This window comes from Pristiophorus japonicus, chromosome 16 (assembly GCF_044704955.1).
Source record: "Pristiophorus japonicus isolate sPriJap1 chromosome 16, sPriJap1.hap1, whole genome shotgun sequence".
NCBI classification, from domain to species: Eukaryota; Metazoa; Chordata; class Chondrichthyes; family Pristiophoridae; genus Pristiophorus; species Pristiophorus japonicus.
This window is the reverse complement of record NC_091992.1, coordinates 120,662,280-120,677,599: the sequence shown is the minus strand read 5'-3', so window position 1 is coordinate 120,677,599 and position 15,320 is coordinate 120,662,280. Positions and strand designations below refer to the sequence as shown.

General features: G+C 44.6%; 1 protein-coding gene across 1 annotated transcript in view; it reads left to right on the top strand.

The window, feature by feature from the left end:
* The window catches only part of map2k6 (mitogen-activated protein kinase kinase 6), a 122,183-nt gene that overhangs the window by 50,630 nt on the left and 56,233 nt on the right, over positions 1 to 15,320 (top strand). The window contains exon 4 of the mRNA XM_070857764.1: positions 4,410 to 4,523. Coding sequence (XP_070713865.1) covers positions 4,410 to 4,523 — 114 coding nt within the window. The remainder of the gene's footprint in view (positions 1 to 4,409; positions 4,524 to 15,320) is intronic.

Below are 15,320 nucleotides of genomic sequence, written 5' to 3'. Positions count from 1 at the left end.
CCACCCTAAGTGGAGGAAGTGCATCCAGGAGGTCGCTGAGCACCTCGAGTCTCGTCGGCGAGAGCACGCAGAAATCAAGCGCAGGCAGCGGAAGGAGCGTGCGGCAAACCAGTCCCACCCACCCTTTCCTCCAACAACTGTCCCACCTGTGACGGGGGCTGTGGTTCTCGTATTGGGCTGTTCAGCCACCTAAGGACTCATGTTAGGAGTGGAAGCAAGTCTTCCTCGATTCCGAGGGACTGCCTATGATGATGATGATGATGTGTAACTGTGCACTTTTTCCTCCCAAGCTTCTAGCTTATTAAATCCTGCTGGTAACTTTTTACTTTTCTACGAAAGTACTGCATGGACAGCGAACATGTGTACAGTAGAGTGACACCACGCCAGTGCTTGCATCCGTCCCTTATTCATTGTTCAACCTTTAAATAAAAATGAACAAACCGTGCTCTCCTCCTTCCCCGCAACCTCGTCACTAATACAACAGTGCATCTTTCCTGCGGTTACACCATCCGAGCCTAATCAGAATACTTCTGCTGCACGGCAATGAGGGTTTAAGTCGATCAGACTGTGTTCTTTTAAATTGCACTTTGAGTAGAGTGTATTCTGCTGTGCTTGGCTCGACTGAAGTTACCACACTGAGATGGGACTTGAGTGCACACTTAGGGCCCAAGTTTCCACATGATTTGCGCCTGATTTTTAGGAGCAACTGGTGGAGAACGGACTATCTTAGAAATCGCAATTCTCCACATTTTTTTTTCTGCAGTTCTAGTCAGGTAGAACAGTTCTACTTTGGAACAGAATTTTTTCTTCAAAAGGGGGCGTGTCCGGCCATGACGCCTGATTTGAAAGTTTCCACAGTGAAAACGTACTCCAAACTAAAGTAGAATGGAGCAAGTGAAGATTTTTGTAGAACTGAAAAAACCTGTTCTACACATTAAAAAATCAGGCGCAGGTTACAAATTAGGCGTCCAGAACGAGGTGGGGGGGGGGAGGGGGGGAAGGGAACTCATTAAATTCTATAATAAATCCTTATTTATACTTATACAAATATTATACAAATAAATCCAACCTGAATAAACATTTATAAGCAAAGAAAAGATTAAATAAACCATCTTCCTACCTGTGTGAAAGTGCTTCAGGCAGGCCTTTTGGGACCGAAGGCTGAACGGGCTGGCCCGAGACTTCGGGCAGGGCCCGTCCCCAGCACCAGATAGGTGGCGTCGGGTCGGGTCTTCGGGTGAGAGAGAGAGAGAGAGAGAGAGAGAGGTCGGCGGCGGAGTGGGGGGGGGGGGGGGGGGGCGCGGAGCGGGAACAGGAGCTCGGGTCGGGTCCAGGCAGGGAGCGGGAACAGGAGCTCGGGGCGGGGGGGGGGGGTGTTGGGTCTGGTCCGGTCCGGAGGCGGTGGGGGGGGCGGGGGGAGCGGGTGTCAGGTCTGGTCCGGAGGCAGGCTGGGGGGGAAAGCGGGTGTCGGGTCTGGTCGGGGGGGGGAAAGCAGGAGCTGGCCGTGGGAGGAGCCTTATTCACGCAGCCCCAGTGAGGCCATTGGGCCAGGGCTAGGGGCTGCGTGCTTCGGGCCCCTCCCACACAGTTTCGGGCGCCTGGAGCTACTGCACTTGCGTGCCCACTGTAGCGCGCATGTGCAGAGGTCCCGGCACTGTTTTCAGCGCAGGGACCTGGCTCCGCCCCCCCCACAGCTCGTGCTGCGCTGCGCCGAGGGCCAGAGGACCTGCAGGTAGGTGGAGAATACTGAGGATTTTTTTAGGCGCACTGTGGCGCGAAAAACGGGCGTCCAGGTCGGGACTGCGCCGTTCTAGGCGCGTGTGGAAACTTGGGCACTTAATCTGGTGTTTTTAGTGATTTCATTTTTTTTTATAAATCAGCAATGCATACAAGTAGTTGGAAGCGGTGCACCGTTTTCTTAACCCCCATCTTCTACATAATTGTCTATTATATAATAAGGTTCTAAACAACGTTCCCGTTAAGCTGCGAGACCATGCAGGGCTCTGGAGCTCCTGTGCATCCGACTTACTGGCTTTTAAATAGAGAAAACAGCGCACGCGCGTTGATCTGAATGGGCCATGCAGCCCCTTAAAGGGCAACCCCCAAAAATGAAAGGGAAAAGGGAACATTGCTTCGAACATGCATTTTCTATCTGTTGCACTTTGTATAAAAAAAATAGAAACACAGCAAGTCACCTGGATTGAACTAAATTCCCCCCCCCAACGAAAGAAAATATCTTCGTTGACGCAGGAGCCAGAATGTCCGCAACCTCTCGCTGACCTTGCAAAGGATGCCAAATGTCTGGAGCTGCAGCTTGAAGAACAATTGATTTCTGACTTCACCAACTATTGTACTTAACGGCCATTATGGCCTTAAAGAATCACTGCTTCACCTTAGCAGCAGAATAATGCATCGGGTATTTGACGGTACAAACATTCTTGTCCTGATAAAGCAGCACATCGTCCGACAAATTATCTGACAGAATCCGCTGGTGTGAATGGGCTAAAACAGGTCCAACCACACACACACATCCTGTCCGTCAAACCTCTGACGACACACCTCCTGGGTGATGTTCTGACATTTTCTGACTGCTGTAAATTTTCTATTACAACTCTAACTATAAGCAGCGAGGAGATCTTCATCAATTTGGGGGGGGAAAAAGCCAATCATAGTGCTCAAAATATTTTCTCAAAATTCTTTGCTTTCTCATTACTCAAAATATTTTGTATTAAAAAAAAAAAAAAAGATTTCTAACAAAACATTATACATTTCAAAACCATATTAAATTTGCCAACAGATTTCTGTTCCTGAATGTTTCTCCTCAAAGGCCTGTTCTCCTCTCGGACAGATGTGGCTGCCGTTTTGACGTTAATCCGATATTTGAGTCTTTTTGCCCTCTCGTACACGTGTGGCCCTCGTCTATGGTGGCTGCTCTCTGATTGTGCCTCTTTCCTGCTGCCCATTTTCATCTTGTTCTTTTGAAAACGTTGTTGCCTTTTCATTCCTTTTTATTTTCCACGGGGCTGGTCGCAAATTTCTTCATTCACGTACCCGATTGTGCACGTCTGGCATCTGAATTCGAGGTGCTATTACGCACAAGCTGTCTGTACCTATTTATTCCCAAGTTTCTGCCATGATTTTCTATGACTTTTTAGTTTCTGCATCCAGTATTTTTGTTGTATTGAGCACTATTCCCCTCACAATTCTGGTGCCCCGTTGAGCACGTGCCGTTTGCAATCAGCAGTATGCAGCCACTCCTTATTTATATTGGGCCAGTTTCCTCTTTGTTATTTTAAGGGTTATAAGAACATAAGGGCTAGGAGCAGGAGTAGGCCATTCGGCCCTTTGAGGCTGCTCCGCCATTCAACAAGATCATGGCTGATCTTCAACCGCAACTCCACCTTCCCGCATTATCCCCATATCCCTTAATTCCCCCAAATTTATCGACCTCTGTCTTGAATATACTCAACGACTGAGCATCCACAGCTCTCTGGGGCAGAGAATTCGTGCCACAATTTTCTCTACATTTTTACATTGCTTTTCTCCCCTCAACGTTTCTTTATTTTAACAAATTTTTCTTTTGTTTCACAATTTGTCCCATGTCTAGCTTTAAAAGTACACATTATCTTCTATCGGAACATAGGAATTGCGAGACGGAAAAAGACCAAGGTCCATCTAATTCGCCTTCTACCATCCTGGTAGTCCATTGATCCAACGATATTGGAATTTTTGACTAATCATAGCAATCAATCCTTACCAATTAGTCCAACAAGTATATATTTCTACATTTTAACTCTGATAATTACAGAACTAAATCCACTTCTCAAGTATACTTGTATTGTCCATTTTCATTATTTTTATATTATCTTAGTTCTGTTTACACATTTCAGTCTGTCATGCTCAACAATATTTACATAATTGCCTTTTAAAATTATTTTTGTGCCTATTGCGTGCAGCAGGTATACTTGTATTGTATTAATATCTTTAGAAAAGACCTTGGCGGAACTTCTTGAGCAATAGAAAATACACTCTGTTTCTGGATGTACCTAAAGAGCAAGTCGGGATGTGCTCATTTACAGCACTAAGCACACGTGGCCTTCAAAGGACATGGCATGTAGCACACCGCTTCCCCATTAGCAGCAGAATAATACATGGTGTCTAAGGTGACGCAATGCTCCTGTCCTTACAAAGCTGTGTGTCCTCCGACTTACCGTGATCAGCAACTTTGGTGAATGCATCCGTGTCTCTTGTCCCGTGATGTCATCTGTTTTGAATAAACAGCTGCACAGTACTGTGGGATAAAATGTTCTCGTTGCAGATGAAGGAAAGTCTGCCACAAGTGTGCGCTATTTTGCTCGGGCTGGCCTGTGTATCGGAGACCATTAAAACCCAAGTCTTTGTCGTTGTAGAACTTCGAAGTGAAGGCCGATGACCTGGAGCCACTGTCGGAGCTCGGCCGCGGTGCGTACGGGGTGGTGGAGAAGATGCGTCACACGCCCAGCGGTACGCTGATGGCCGTGAAGGTAAGGCCCGGTCTCTGTATTGCGGCTAATCTGTGGTTCACTTCGAGGGAAGGAGCGGTTTAATGTGCGGCGCGAGCAACAGTGAAAGGCCCTTTCACATGGCCAGGATTTCCCCGTCTTCCGTCGAGCAAGCCACCTCTGTACACCACTGTTGATGCTCTCTCAGCGCTCGGCTCCCTGCACTATGGAGACCCAGAGTGTAGACATGTGGCACTGCTATTCTTGCATTCACTTGCATGGAAGTGACAGGAAGCATTCACTTGACAGGAAGCAAAGAGTAGGAATAAACAGGTCCTTTTCAGAATGGCAGGCAGTGATTAGTCGGGTACCGCAAGGTTCAGTGCTGGGACCCCAGCTATTTACAGTATACATTAATGATTTAGACAAAGGAATTGAATGTAATATCTCCCAGGTTTGCACATGATACTAAGCTGGGTGGCAATGTGAGCTGTGAGGAGGATGCTAAGAGGCTGCAGAGTGACTTGGACAGGTTAGGTGAGTGGGCAAATGCATGGCAGATGCTGTATAATGTGGATAAATGTGAGGTTATCCACTTTGGTGGCAAAAACAGGAAGGCATAATATTATCTGAATGGTGACAGATTAGGAAAAGGGGAGGTGCAGTGAGACCTGGGTGCCATGGTACATCTGTCATTGAAAGTTGGCATGCAGGTACATCAGGTGGTGAAGAAGGCAAATGGCATGTTGGCCTACATAGTGAGATGATTTGAGTATAAGAGCAGGGCAGTTGTACAGGGCCTAGGTGAGGCCACACCTTGAATATTGTGTTCAGTTTTGGTCTCCTAATCTGAGGAAGGACATTCTTGCTATTGAGGGAATGCAGCAAAGGTTCACCAGACTGATTCATGGGATGGCAGAGCTGACATATGAAGAAAGACTGGATTGACTAGGCTTATATTCACTAAATTTAGAAGAATGAGCGGAGTTCTCATAGAAGCATATAATGTTCTGACGGGATTGGACAGGTTAGATGCAGGAAGGATGTTCCTGATGTTGGGCAAGTCCAGAACCAGGGGTCACAGTCTAAGGATAAGGGGTAAGCCATTTAGGACCGAGATGAGGAGAAACTTCTTCACTCAGAGAATTGTGAACCCGTGGAATTCTCTACCACAGAAAGTTGTTGAGGCCAGTTCGTTAGATATATGCAAAAGGGAATTAGATGTGTCCCTGACGGCTAAAGGGATCAAGGGGTGTATGGAGAGAAAGCAGAAATGGGGTACTAAAGTTGCAAAAATGATCAGCCATGATCATATTGATTGGTGGTGCAGGCTCAAAAGGCCAAATGGCCTACTTCTGCACCTATTTTCTATGTTTCTATGAACAGGCAGCCTTAATCTAATGTGAAGATAGAAAACTCACTGTGTTTATTTATAGCCGTGTATCATCACCTCTAGACATCCCAAAGCACTTTGCAGCCCTTGAAGTTGGGTTACTGTCGTTAATATAGTTAAACACGGTTGCCAATTCAGACGCCGCAGGGTCCCGCTAACGACTAATGAATGAATAATCTATGTTTGTTGGTGTTGGTTGAGGAAGGGCTTCAGGCCAAGGCACCAGGAGAACTCTCTGCTCCTCTTCGAATGGTGCCAGGGTTTTTTTACATCCCACCTGAGCAGGCAGGCGTGGCTTCAGTACTTCACCCGAAGTACCCTACCTCCAAAAATACAGCACCCCTTCGATACTGCACTGAAGCGGCAGCCTAGCGTTATTGCTCGAGAACGTTGTGGGGCTTGAACCCACAAGTGTCTGTCTCGGAGGCAATAGTGCTGCTAACTGAGCCAAGCTGACGTGATGTTTTTCTGTAGGTGCTCTGAAGCTGGCCACACTTGCAGTCATTCTGTAATGCACAAGTGCCTTAAGGTCGTGGGAATGCTTCTGATTTTTGTCAGCAGATAACCCGCTCATTCTGCAAGGTTTTTTCATCTCCTGAGAAGCGCCTTGGGATGTTTCACAAAGTTACAGGCGCTATATAAATACAAGTGTTTAAAGACTCGGGTATCCCCAGATGCACTGCCCGGGTACGATATTAAATGACAATAACTATTGTTGGAAATGGTTTCCGAACAGCTGAACTCTTTGTCAAGAAGTCTTTCAGGAACTTAATGAACCTGCTGCTTCAGAAGAACACATGAAAATGATGGAGAGGAAAAGACCAGCTGGTCCTTCACTTTCCCTTCAGTTTTCCGAGCACTGTTTCGATTCCAATAGAATATGTTTTAAGACGTTGGGTAACTGAACTGGGGTACAATGATCATGTAGCGTCCTCACCACGAAGGAAGAACTTGGTTTGTTCAACTGAGGCAGATTCTTAGGCCGGGAGGAGAACTTTTGCATATTGTTAATGAAATGCTGTTTGCTTTGTGCTTGCCTCATTTGTTTCCGTGCGATTCAGTAAATGATCCTTTGCACACATTGGCAGCTTTAAGATCTAATCATTAGCATACCCGTCTAATGTGTTGGATGTGCAGGGAACGATTCCTGCGATGAGCTGAACTGGTGAGGTCAGGTGCTAATCTGAGCAGAATTCCGTTCTCTCTAATATGGAAGTTGATTTTCTTTCTTATTGTTAGCTCACACTTCATTGCAGGCCATTTTATTGCCCCTTTCTGTTTCTTTGTAAAATGTTGCTGCTTTTCGTCGTGATCACAAGACCCAATTTTTCACATTCCATTCCCCAAATTTGTCCTGAAAGAGGCAGCTCATAAAAGTGTTATTTATAGCAAGGGAAGGTAATTCAATAAACGACCAGTTTACTACAAATGAGGACAAGCTGGAGACTGCATTTCTAATTTAAGATAGCTGGTCTGTCTGGAAATTATGTCAGTTATGCAGTGGCATGGCTGATTTTTCTGATGCCCTTTGACTGGAGTGTCATCATTAACCCTGTAGTATACGGGATGGAATAGTCTGTTTTGAATGTGCCATTTATTGGCTTTAATCTGGTAGCAGCTTAAGTTTGCTCTGTTTGCAAAGTTCAGCCTTTGTGATCACCTCCTTTTCAGAATATTAATCCCAACCGTTTGCCAGCTCCATCATCGAGTTCGTATTTGGGGAAGGAGAAACCGGGTGTTATAATGTATTTCGTTTTTGCCTAGTGTGTCGACTCTTGGAACCTGGTCCAGCAACTTAAAATTCTCACCCTTGTGTTCAAATCTCCTCCATAGCCTCGCCGCTCCCTACCCTCTGTTAACTCCTCCAGCCCTATTACCCTCCGAGATCTCTGCGCTCCTCCAATTCTGGCCTCTTGTGCATCCTCGATTTCCTTCCCTCCATCCCTATTGGTGGCCGTACCTTCAGCTGCCTAGACCCTAAGCTCCGGAACTCCCTCCCTAAACCTCTTTGCCTCTCTACCTCACTCCCCTCCTTTACGACGCACCTTAAAATCCTACATGTGCCCATATCTTCTGATGTGGCTCGGTGTCCAAGTTTGTCGTTTGACTGCTCCTGTGTCTTGCCTTGGGATGTTTGGCTATGTTGATGATGTTGTTGTCCTACTTTTGTTATGCACAGCGTGGCACTGTGACCCCACCTCAGTCAACAGTCACTGGCTACTTCTGTGAGACTTACCGACGCCATTTAGTGTCAATAGCTAATTCATTCCCTTACCTAATTCACCCTTACCAGAATTTTTTTTAATTGAAGTCAGCAACAATTTTTACAAAGAGACAGACCAAATTAAAATTCAGGCAATTATAATTCTTTTTTTTTAAAAAGCTTCACCAAATTTTAACCAAAATCTTGTGCAACTGGATTCAGAGCTAGATTTGAGATGGTATTTATACATCTATGGGGAAGTGATAAATCACTTAGAAAATGAACACATCATCGTAACTAAACTAAGTGGAAGAATTTCCTTGTGCAGGACTTGGTATCGACCCTGCCTTTAGCACACTTTCATGCAAATAGAATCCATGTAGGTTTAGAACCGAGATTTAAACTAATACGTGCTACCATTTTACCATAATTTTAACATTCGGTTGTGAATCCTCCGGGTTTGAATTTAATTCCGAATTAAAGCGTATGCTTGCCCTAGTTTATATCCTCCTTCCTTAATAATAACACTTGTGTATTCTAAGATTGCTGTATTTTGAAAGCTAGTTGGTAAATATCCAAAGAATTAGGAGAATGTAATAGTGTCTATAAAGTCTGAATTTCAAAGATTTGATTGAAGTAAGAAGACAAATTGCCCAGGCTCCAGGCAAAATACACATATTTTCTCTGAAGTCGAGGGCTAATTTTATTCCGATCTACAAATTACTTCACTCCTGATCTGTGTGAGAATAGATGGAAAAAGAATCTCTTGTTGGCTGCTTCTAATGAAACCATGATGGTTACAAGCCCTGTATTCTAATCTTTCTCCGCTCCAGTATTGCAGGAATGATCAGGGGCAGATTAAGCTGGCCAGCAAGGAACCCCTGCTTTCAATCTACACCCTGGAGCTAATCTCAGCATTTTTACTGGATATAGTCTATATTTACTTCGCATTCTTTTGTTAAATTATATTGGTCACTGTCATAGTCACAAGGTCGCACTTCTGGATTTGATAATTTGCCAGCGCATTTTTAAACCTGATGGCAAAGCCAATTAAATAGAGAGAAGCTTTTTTTTTTACAAAGGCACAGGATGCCTGAAGAATGAACTGTTGATGTTCTGCGGGAAGAACATCATTTGTGCCATGGTACGTACAGCTGATGGTTTTTTGACCTGTGTCAAGTGCACTGGTTAGTAGAGCCTGTCTTGTGTGTAGGTTTGATTCATTTCCCATTAACGGCTATCTCAGAGGGTCTGAATCCATATCATGAAGTGTTGTGATATTCTCTAGTTTCTAAAATTTTAATCTTTTTGTTTTAAACTCTCTTTTCAACCCCTTCCCAAGATGCATCCTGCTGTTAAAAGAAAGTCAGACTTATATTTTTATGTCTTAAAACTACTTCACACACGCTACTTTTGAGGTACGGTGACTGTTCGCTGCATTTGCTGACGTAATGCTTGTGCACAGCAAGATCCCGCAAGGCACACACACACACACACACACACTGATGAATATTAGTTCAGGAGCAGGGGGAGGGGGAATTGACAGAAATAGGAAGAGGCCCCCAGAAATCATGGGAATGGAAGGTTTGGATTCCTTTCCTGTAAGTTTATTTGACACATTTGTTTTGCACATGCATGCCACTTTATTTATTACCGTATAAGTATCATTGTTCCATTGCAGTGGGTCACTGGAACAGAGTTCAGTCGTTTGCCATTGGAACTGTGACCTCTGCTTTGTGGACACTAGGCTTTTAGTAAGCAAGCGCTGCAGTCTGTGCACAACCGTCAAACACACACTGCCGATGCAGACTTGCCCCGAATGGTAAAATAACATCATCTCATTGTGTCAGTCTTTTTATCTGCTTTTTTTTAATGGAAGTTGTCTTGCATTAAGTTGTGAGCTGGTAAGAAAACACAGATGTTCTGATAATGGAAAAAATTACGAGCAGGATAATCAAGACCATTCCCAGGTTTAGATCATTCATTGAATTATGAAGAGAAAACAAAGGATGGGGAATAAAAATTAAAAAAGGGACGTCATTTAGGTTTCTTGGATAATGCTGGATGGGGGTGGGGGGGATTTTGTGCAGCATAAAGGGGGTTGGACCATCCAATCTCATTATAAACTGAAGAAGCCACAAATTAAACTTACAAAGAGGAATAACATCACACTTTGAGTTGCCAACTTGTACAACACAGTAAATACTGTTAACGTGTTCAAAGAGGAAGTTGATTTTTTAAATTCGGCACAGTAAGAGGATATAGGTTTGGATTAGGGAAAAGGATTCAAAATGGCCAGATGACAGTAAGGAGGCTGGCTTCAATGGCCTTTGCTCAGTCCTGTGTTATATATTACAATGAAAGAGAAGCTTTCACGTTCATGAGTGTAGTACATGGGCCTGTGGACCAAACGAACATAAGAACATTGAGAGATGATCTTATCGAAATGTATAAGATTATGAGGGGGCTTGACAAGGTGGCTGCAGAGAGGATGTTTCCACTGATAGGGGAGACTAGAACTAGGGGGCATAATCTTAGAATAAGGGGCCGCCCATTAAAACTGAGATGAGGAGGAATTTCTTCTCTGAGGGTTGTAAATCTATGGAATTCGCTGCCTCAGAGAGCTGTGGGAGCTGGGTCATTGAATAAATTTAAGACAGAGATTGACAGTTTCTTAACCGATAAGGGGTTATGGGGAGCGGGCAGGGAAGTGGACTTGAGTCCATGATCGGATCAGGCATGATCGTATTAAATGTCGTATGGCCTACTCCTGCTCCTATTTCTTATGTAAAAAGACCAGTTGGTCATCGAGTCTGTCCCTTTCAGCCATGTTGCAACTAGCCAACACGACCCTTCCCCGCGCTCCCCCCCCCCCCCCATAACACTGCCCGGTCTCCAGCTGCCATCTCATCTTCTGGACAGACACAATAATATAGGAACAGGATTGCACCATTCAGCCCCTTTGAATAGTGGAACTGGCACATCAGATTGCGGCTGATCTGTACCTCAACATCATTTTGCTCCATATCCCATAATAACCTTGCCTAACAACAATTTATCGATCTCTGTCTTGTTGGTTCCAATTGGCCCAGTATCCACAGCCTTTTGGTGAAGTGAGTTCTGGATTTCCACTACTCTGTGTGAAAACGTTCTTCCTGATTTCACTACTAAATGGCTTAGCTCTAATTTTTAAGATTATGCCCTCTTGTCCTGGATTCTCCCACCAGGTGAAATAGTTTCTCTGGGCTCAGTTTTGGCCGAGCCTGTTTTTCGGCGCATTTATCGTAGTTGTGCCGCTTTTGCACGTTCCGAGATGCGGTGAAAAAAAATGTTGGAACTTTGGCCGCTGAGTGGCCTCTTCACTGCAGTGGCCAGTCGTTCTGCGCTGGAAGATGTGCTGAGACGTCCGCGCGCTGTGTAGTGGTGATTAGTGATGTCCGGGCATGCGCAGTAGCACTGCGAGTCGGCAGTCGGCCATTAAAGAGCTGCTTGTGTCTTCGCGACCGAATTTCTGAGGTAGAATATCTTGCTTTCTTGTTGTTTTATTCATCAATTCACTCAGGGCTTATGCGTTAATGCTCTTGCTCGTAAAGCTAGCTCGGATACAGAGAAAGGCAATTAAAGATGATTCTCAGATGCAAGCAATGTGGAGAGAGACAGAGCTGAACTTTGTTTCATTGGAGAAAAGATTAAAAGGAGGAGGGGAGAACGTGGATCCTGTCCATAACATTCTGAGAAGCGCTAATTATGTGCTATTTATTTGGATTGAACTCTGGACACAGTGAGACTAAAGATTGGAAGTTTTTTTTTTGCCAGCTCCCCCTCTCCCTCTTCTTTCCCCCCTCCCCTCCCCCCCCCCCCCCCCCCACACCTCTAAGAGATCGCACCGCGAGGCCACTCGGCCTGGGCTAGGGGCGGGCAGGAGAACTGATAGTGCTCCTGCCTGCCGGTGATTTCTATCAGTTCTCCTGCCCGCCCCTAGCCCAGGCCGAGTGGCTTCCTGCACCAGCCCGCTGCCTTCCCGGGCTGAGTGCAGAAAGATGAATTGCAGTTTGAAGATGAAAGTAGGACTTTAATTTTTTATTTCTTGTAGAATAGTTGGTTTTTGTTTGCTACCATTGCTAAGGGTAAGGCTTGGTAGGTTTAGGTCCAGGTCCTCTCCACTTCCCGCCCCTATCCCAGGCCGAATGGCCTCCGATGTACTTACCTGCAACGATTTCTTTATCTCTCCGCAAGGGTTTTCTGAAGGAGCCACATACGCTGGCCTAAGTGGAAATGGAGCAACTATTAGCTGGCCAAAGTTGCCTAAATGGGCAGAACTGGCGTAGGTGGCTGGTCACGCCCCCTTTTGATTGCAAAAACGAACCTAAAAAAAATGTAACGAAGTGAGTTACGCTGGTGCAAATTGATTGGGGAAACTGGAGATTTTTAAATTACGCCAGAAAAAGCAGCTTACTCCAAAAAAAAAAATGGAGCAACTCCTGGCCAAAATTGAGCCCTCTGTCTACCCTCTTGCATCCCTTTAATTGGTTTAAATATCTTGATTAGATCACCCATCAACCTTCTAAATTCAAGGCAGTACAAGCCATGGTTATGCAACCTGTCCTCTTTTAACCCTTTAAGCCCTGTTATCATTTTGGTGAACCTGCGCAGTATCGCTCCCAAGTCCAATATATCCTTCCTGATGTTTAAAGATTAATAAAACAAAAAAAAAACTCAGGCAGTTCAGGGAAAAACAAATTCTGGGAAATTCCTCTCTGACCCCCAAAGGTCGTCAGAACTGAGCTCCAGGAGATAAGTGACCACAGAGTACATCCCCCAACATCCCACTTCCCGTTCACTTGCATTGGTCCTCTTCTCCTTGGACCGCCTTCCAGCTTGAAAATTATTTGAGTTTTTTCCCCCTGGTAGATACCTATTAAGGAAAAAAAAATCAAAACACTCCCCTACAATAATTTAGACACAGGAGAAGTGATGGGAGAATTTCTATCTGATAGCCTAAATGTATTGATAAACTATTTACACTTGTATAGGCTTCCCCACTTGCAGAAAGGTGCACAAAGAGAGCGCGCACAGTTTTGCTCCAAGTAGCAAAGGCAAATCTTCATTGACTTCCAGAAAGGTCCTGGACAGTCCTTAATGTCTTTGTTGGCAGTCCCTCAACCCCCCCACCACCCCTTGCTGCAGTAAAGACTACTAGTTAACTAGTCCCCAGCAGTGACGAAATAGGGACTTCACATCAAGAAAAACAAATATGGTAGTTCACAACTAATTTGAAAGTGTATTATTGACTTTATAAAGCACTTAAACAATGGAGTAGAATTTATGAATTAGTGAATCCGCTCTAAGGATAAAGGGCAGGATGTATGAATATTTGATTTCAGACTGAATTATTGGATGAACAATTTGTTTAAAAATAATGGTACTATTTGCAATTGAATATTGATTTGAACTGATTGAATGCCTTGTGCATTATGCGTTTCTTACACCATGCTATACGACAATGGTATTCATGTATTGCCGGCTTACAGTGATATTCACATACAATGAATAGTGTGTGCGTATTCTATCTCTATATTTTGTGCATGTGTTTTTACATATCTCCATAAAATTACTTGTTACGGGTCACTTTGTCGTTGGTTTTGCACAGTTGCATCTATGTTAGCAATTAGACAGTGAACTTGCTGTTGGCAACGAAGTTTTCCCTGTGAATGCAGAAGTTAAAACAGAATGATACAGTACAGAACAAGGCTATTTAGCCCATCACACCTATGTCGGCTCTTTGCAAGAGATTTCCAATTAGTACCACTTCCTTGCTCTTTCTACATAGTCCTGCAAATCTGCACAGTTCAAGTATTTATCCAATTCCCTTTTGAAAGTTATTATTGAATCTGCTTCCACCGCCCTTTCAGGCCGTGCGTTCCAGGTCATAACAACTCTGTGCGTAAGCATTTATTTCCTCATTTCACCTTTGGTTTGTTTGCCACCTTAAATCTGCGTCCTCTGGTTACTGACCCTTCTGACACTGGAACCACTTTCTTCTTATTTACTCTATCAAAACGCTTCATGAACAAATCTTCCCTTAACCTTCTCTGCTCTAAGGAGAACTCCCAATTTCTCTAGTCTCTCCACGTAACTGAAGTCCCTCTTCCCAAGTACCATTCTGGTAAATCTCCTCTTCACCTTCTCAAAGGCTTCTCTCAGGATATGCTTGAGGCTTTGTCATAACTGTTTGGTTGGAGCAGACTTACTGGCCAGGAGACTTTGTGCTAGTACACAGGACACAACTCAACATTGTGTGTGCGTATGTGGAGGAAGAACATTTTGCGTCCCTTTTGTCTAGACAATGTGGCTGGTCTAAAGCTTTATGGTGCTAAAACAATGTCGGAGTTCTATAGGGAAATGATTGCATGTTTTGACCAGCTGACACACCGTGCAATGCTGCGATTGACATTGGCCAACGGTGTGTTTTGACCTGATCAGAGAACGACTCTCTGAGACGTCACACCAAAATTTTCCCTTTGGTGTTCTGCAGCTCTACCCATATAGATTCCACATCATCCAAGCTAATGTCCTTCCTAACTATTGCATTAATCTCCTCTTTAACCAGCAATGCTACCCCACCTCCTTTTCCTTTTATTCTATCCTTCCTGAATGTCACACCACGTGCTAGTCAGAGTAGGAATCGCAGGATAGCGCAGATGAATACGTGGCTTGAGCAGTGGTGCAGCAGGGAGGGATTCAAATTCCTGGGGCATTGGAACCGGTTCTGGGGGAGGTGGGACCAGTACAAACCGGACGGTCTGCACCTGGGCAGGACCGGAACCAATGTCCTAGGGGGAGTGTTTGCTAGTGCTGTTGGGGCGGAGTTAAACTAATATGGCAGGGGGATGGGAACCAATGCAGGGAGACAGAGGGAAACAAAAAGGAGACAAAAGCAAAAAACAGAAAGGAGATGAGGAAAAGTGAAGGGCAGAGAAACCCAAGGCAAAGAACAAAAAGGGCCACAGTACAGCAAAATTCTAAAAGGACGAAGGGTGTTAAAAAAACAAGCCTGAAGGCTTTGTGTCTTAATGCAAGGAGTATCCGTAATAAGGTGGATGAATTAACTGTGCAAATAGATGTTAACAAATATGATGTGATTGGGATTACAGAGACGTGGCTCCAGGATGATCAGGGCTGGGAACTCAACATCCAGGGGTATTCAACATTCAGGAAGGATAGAATAAAAGGAAAAAGAGGT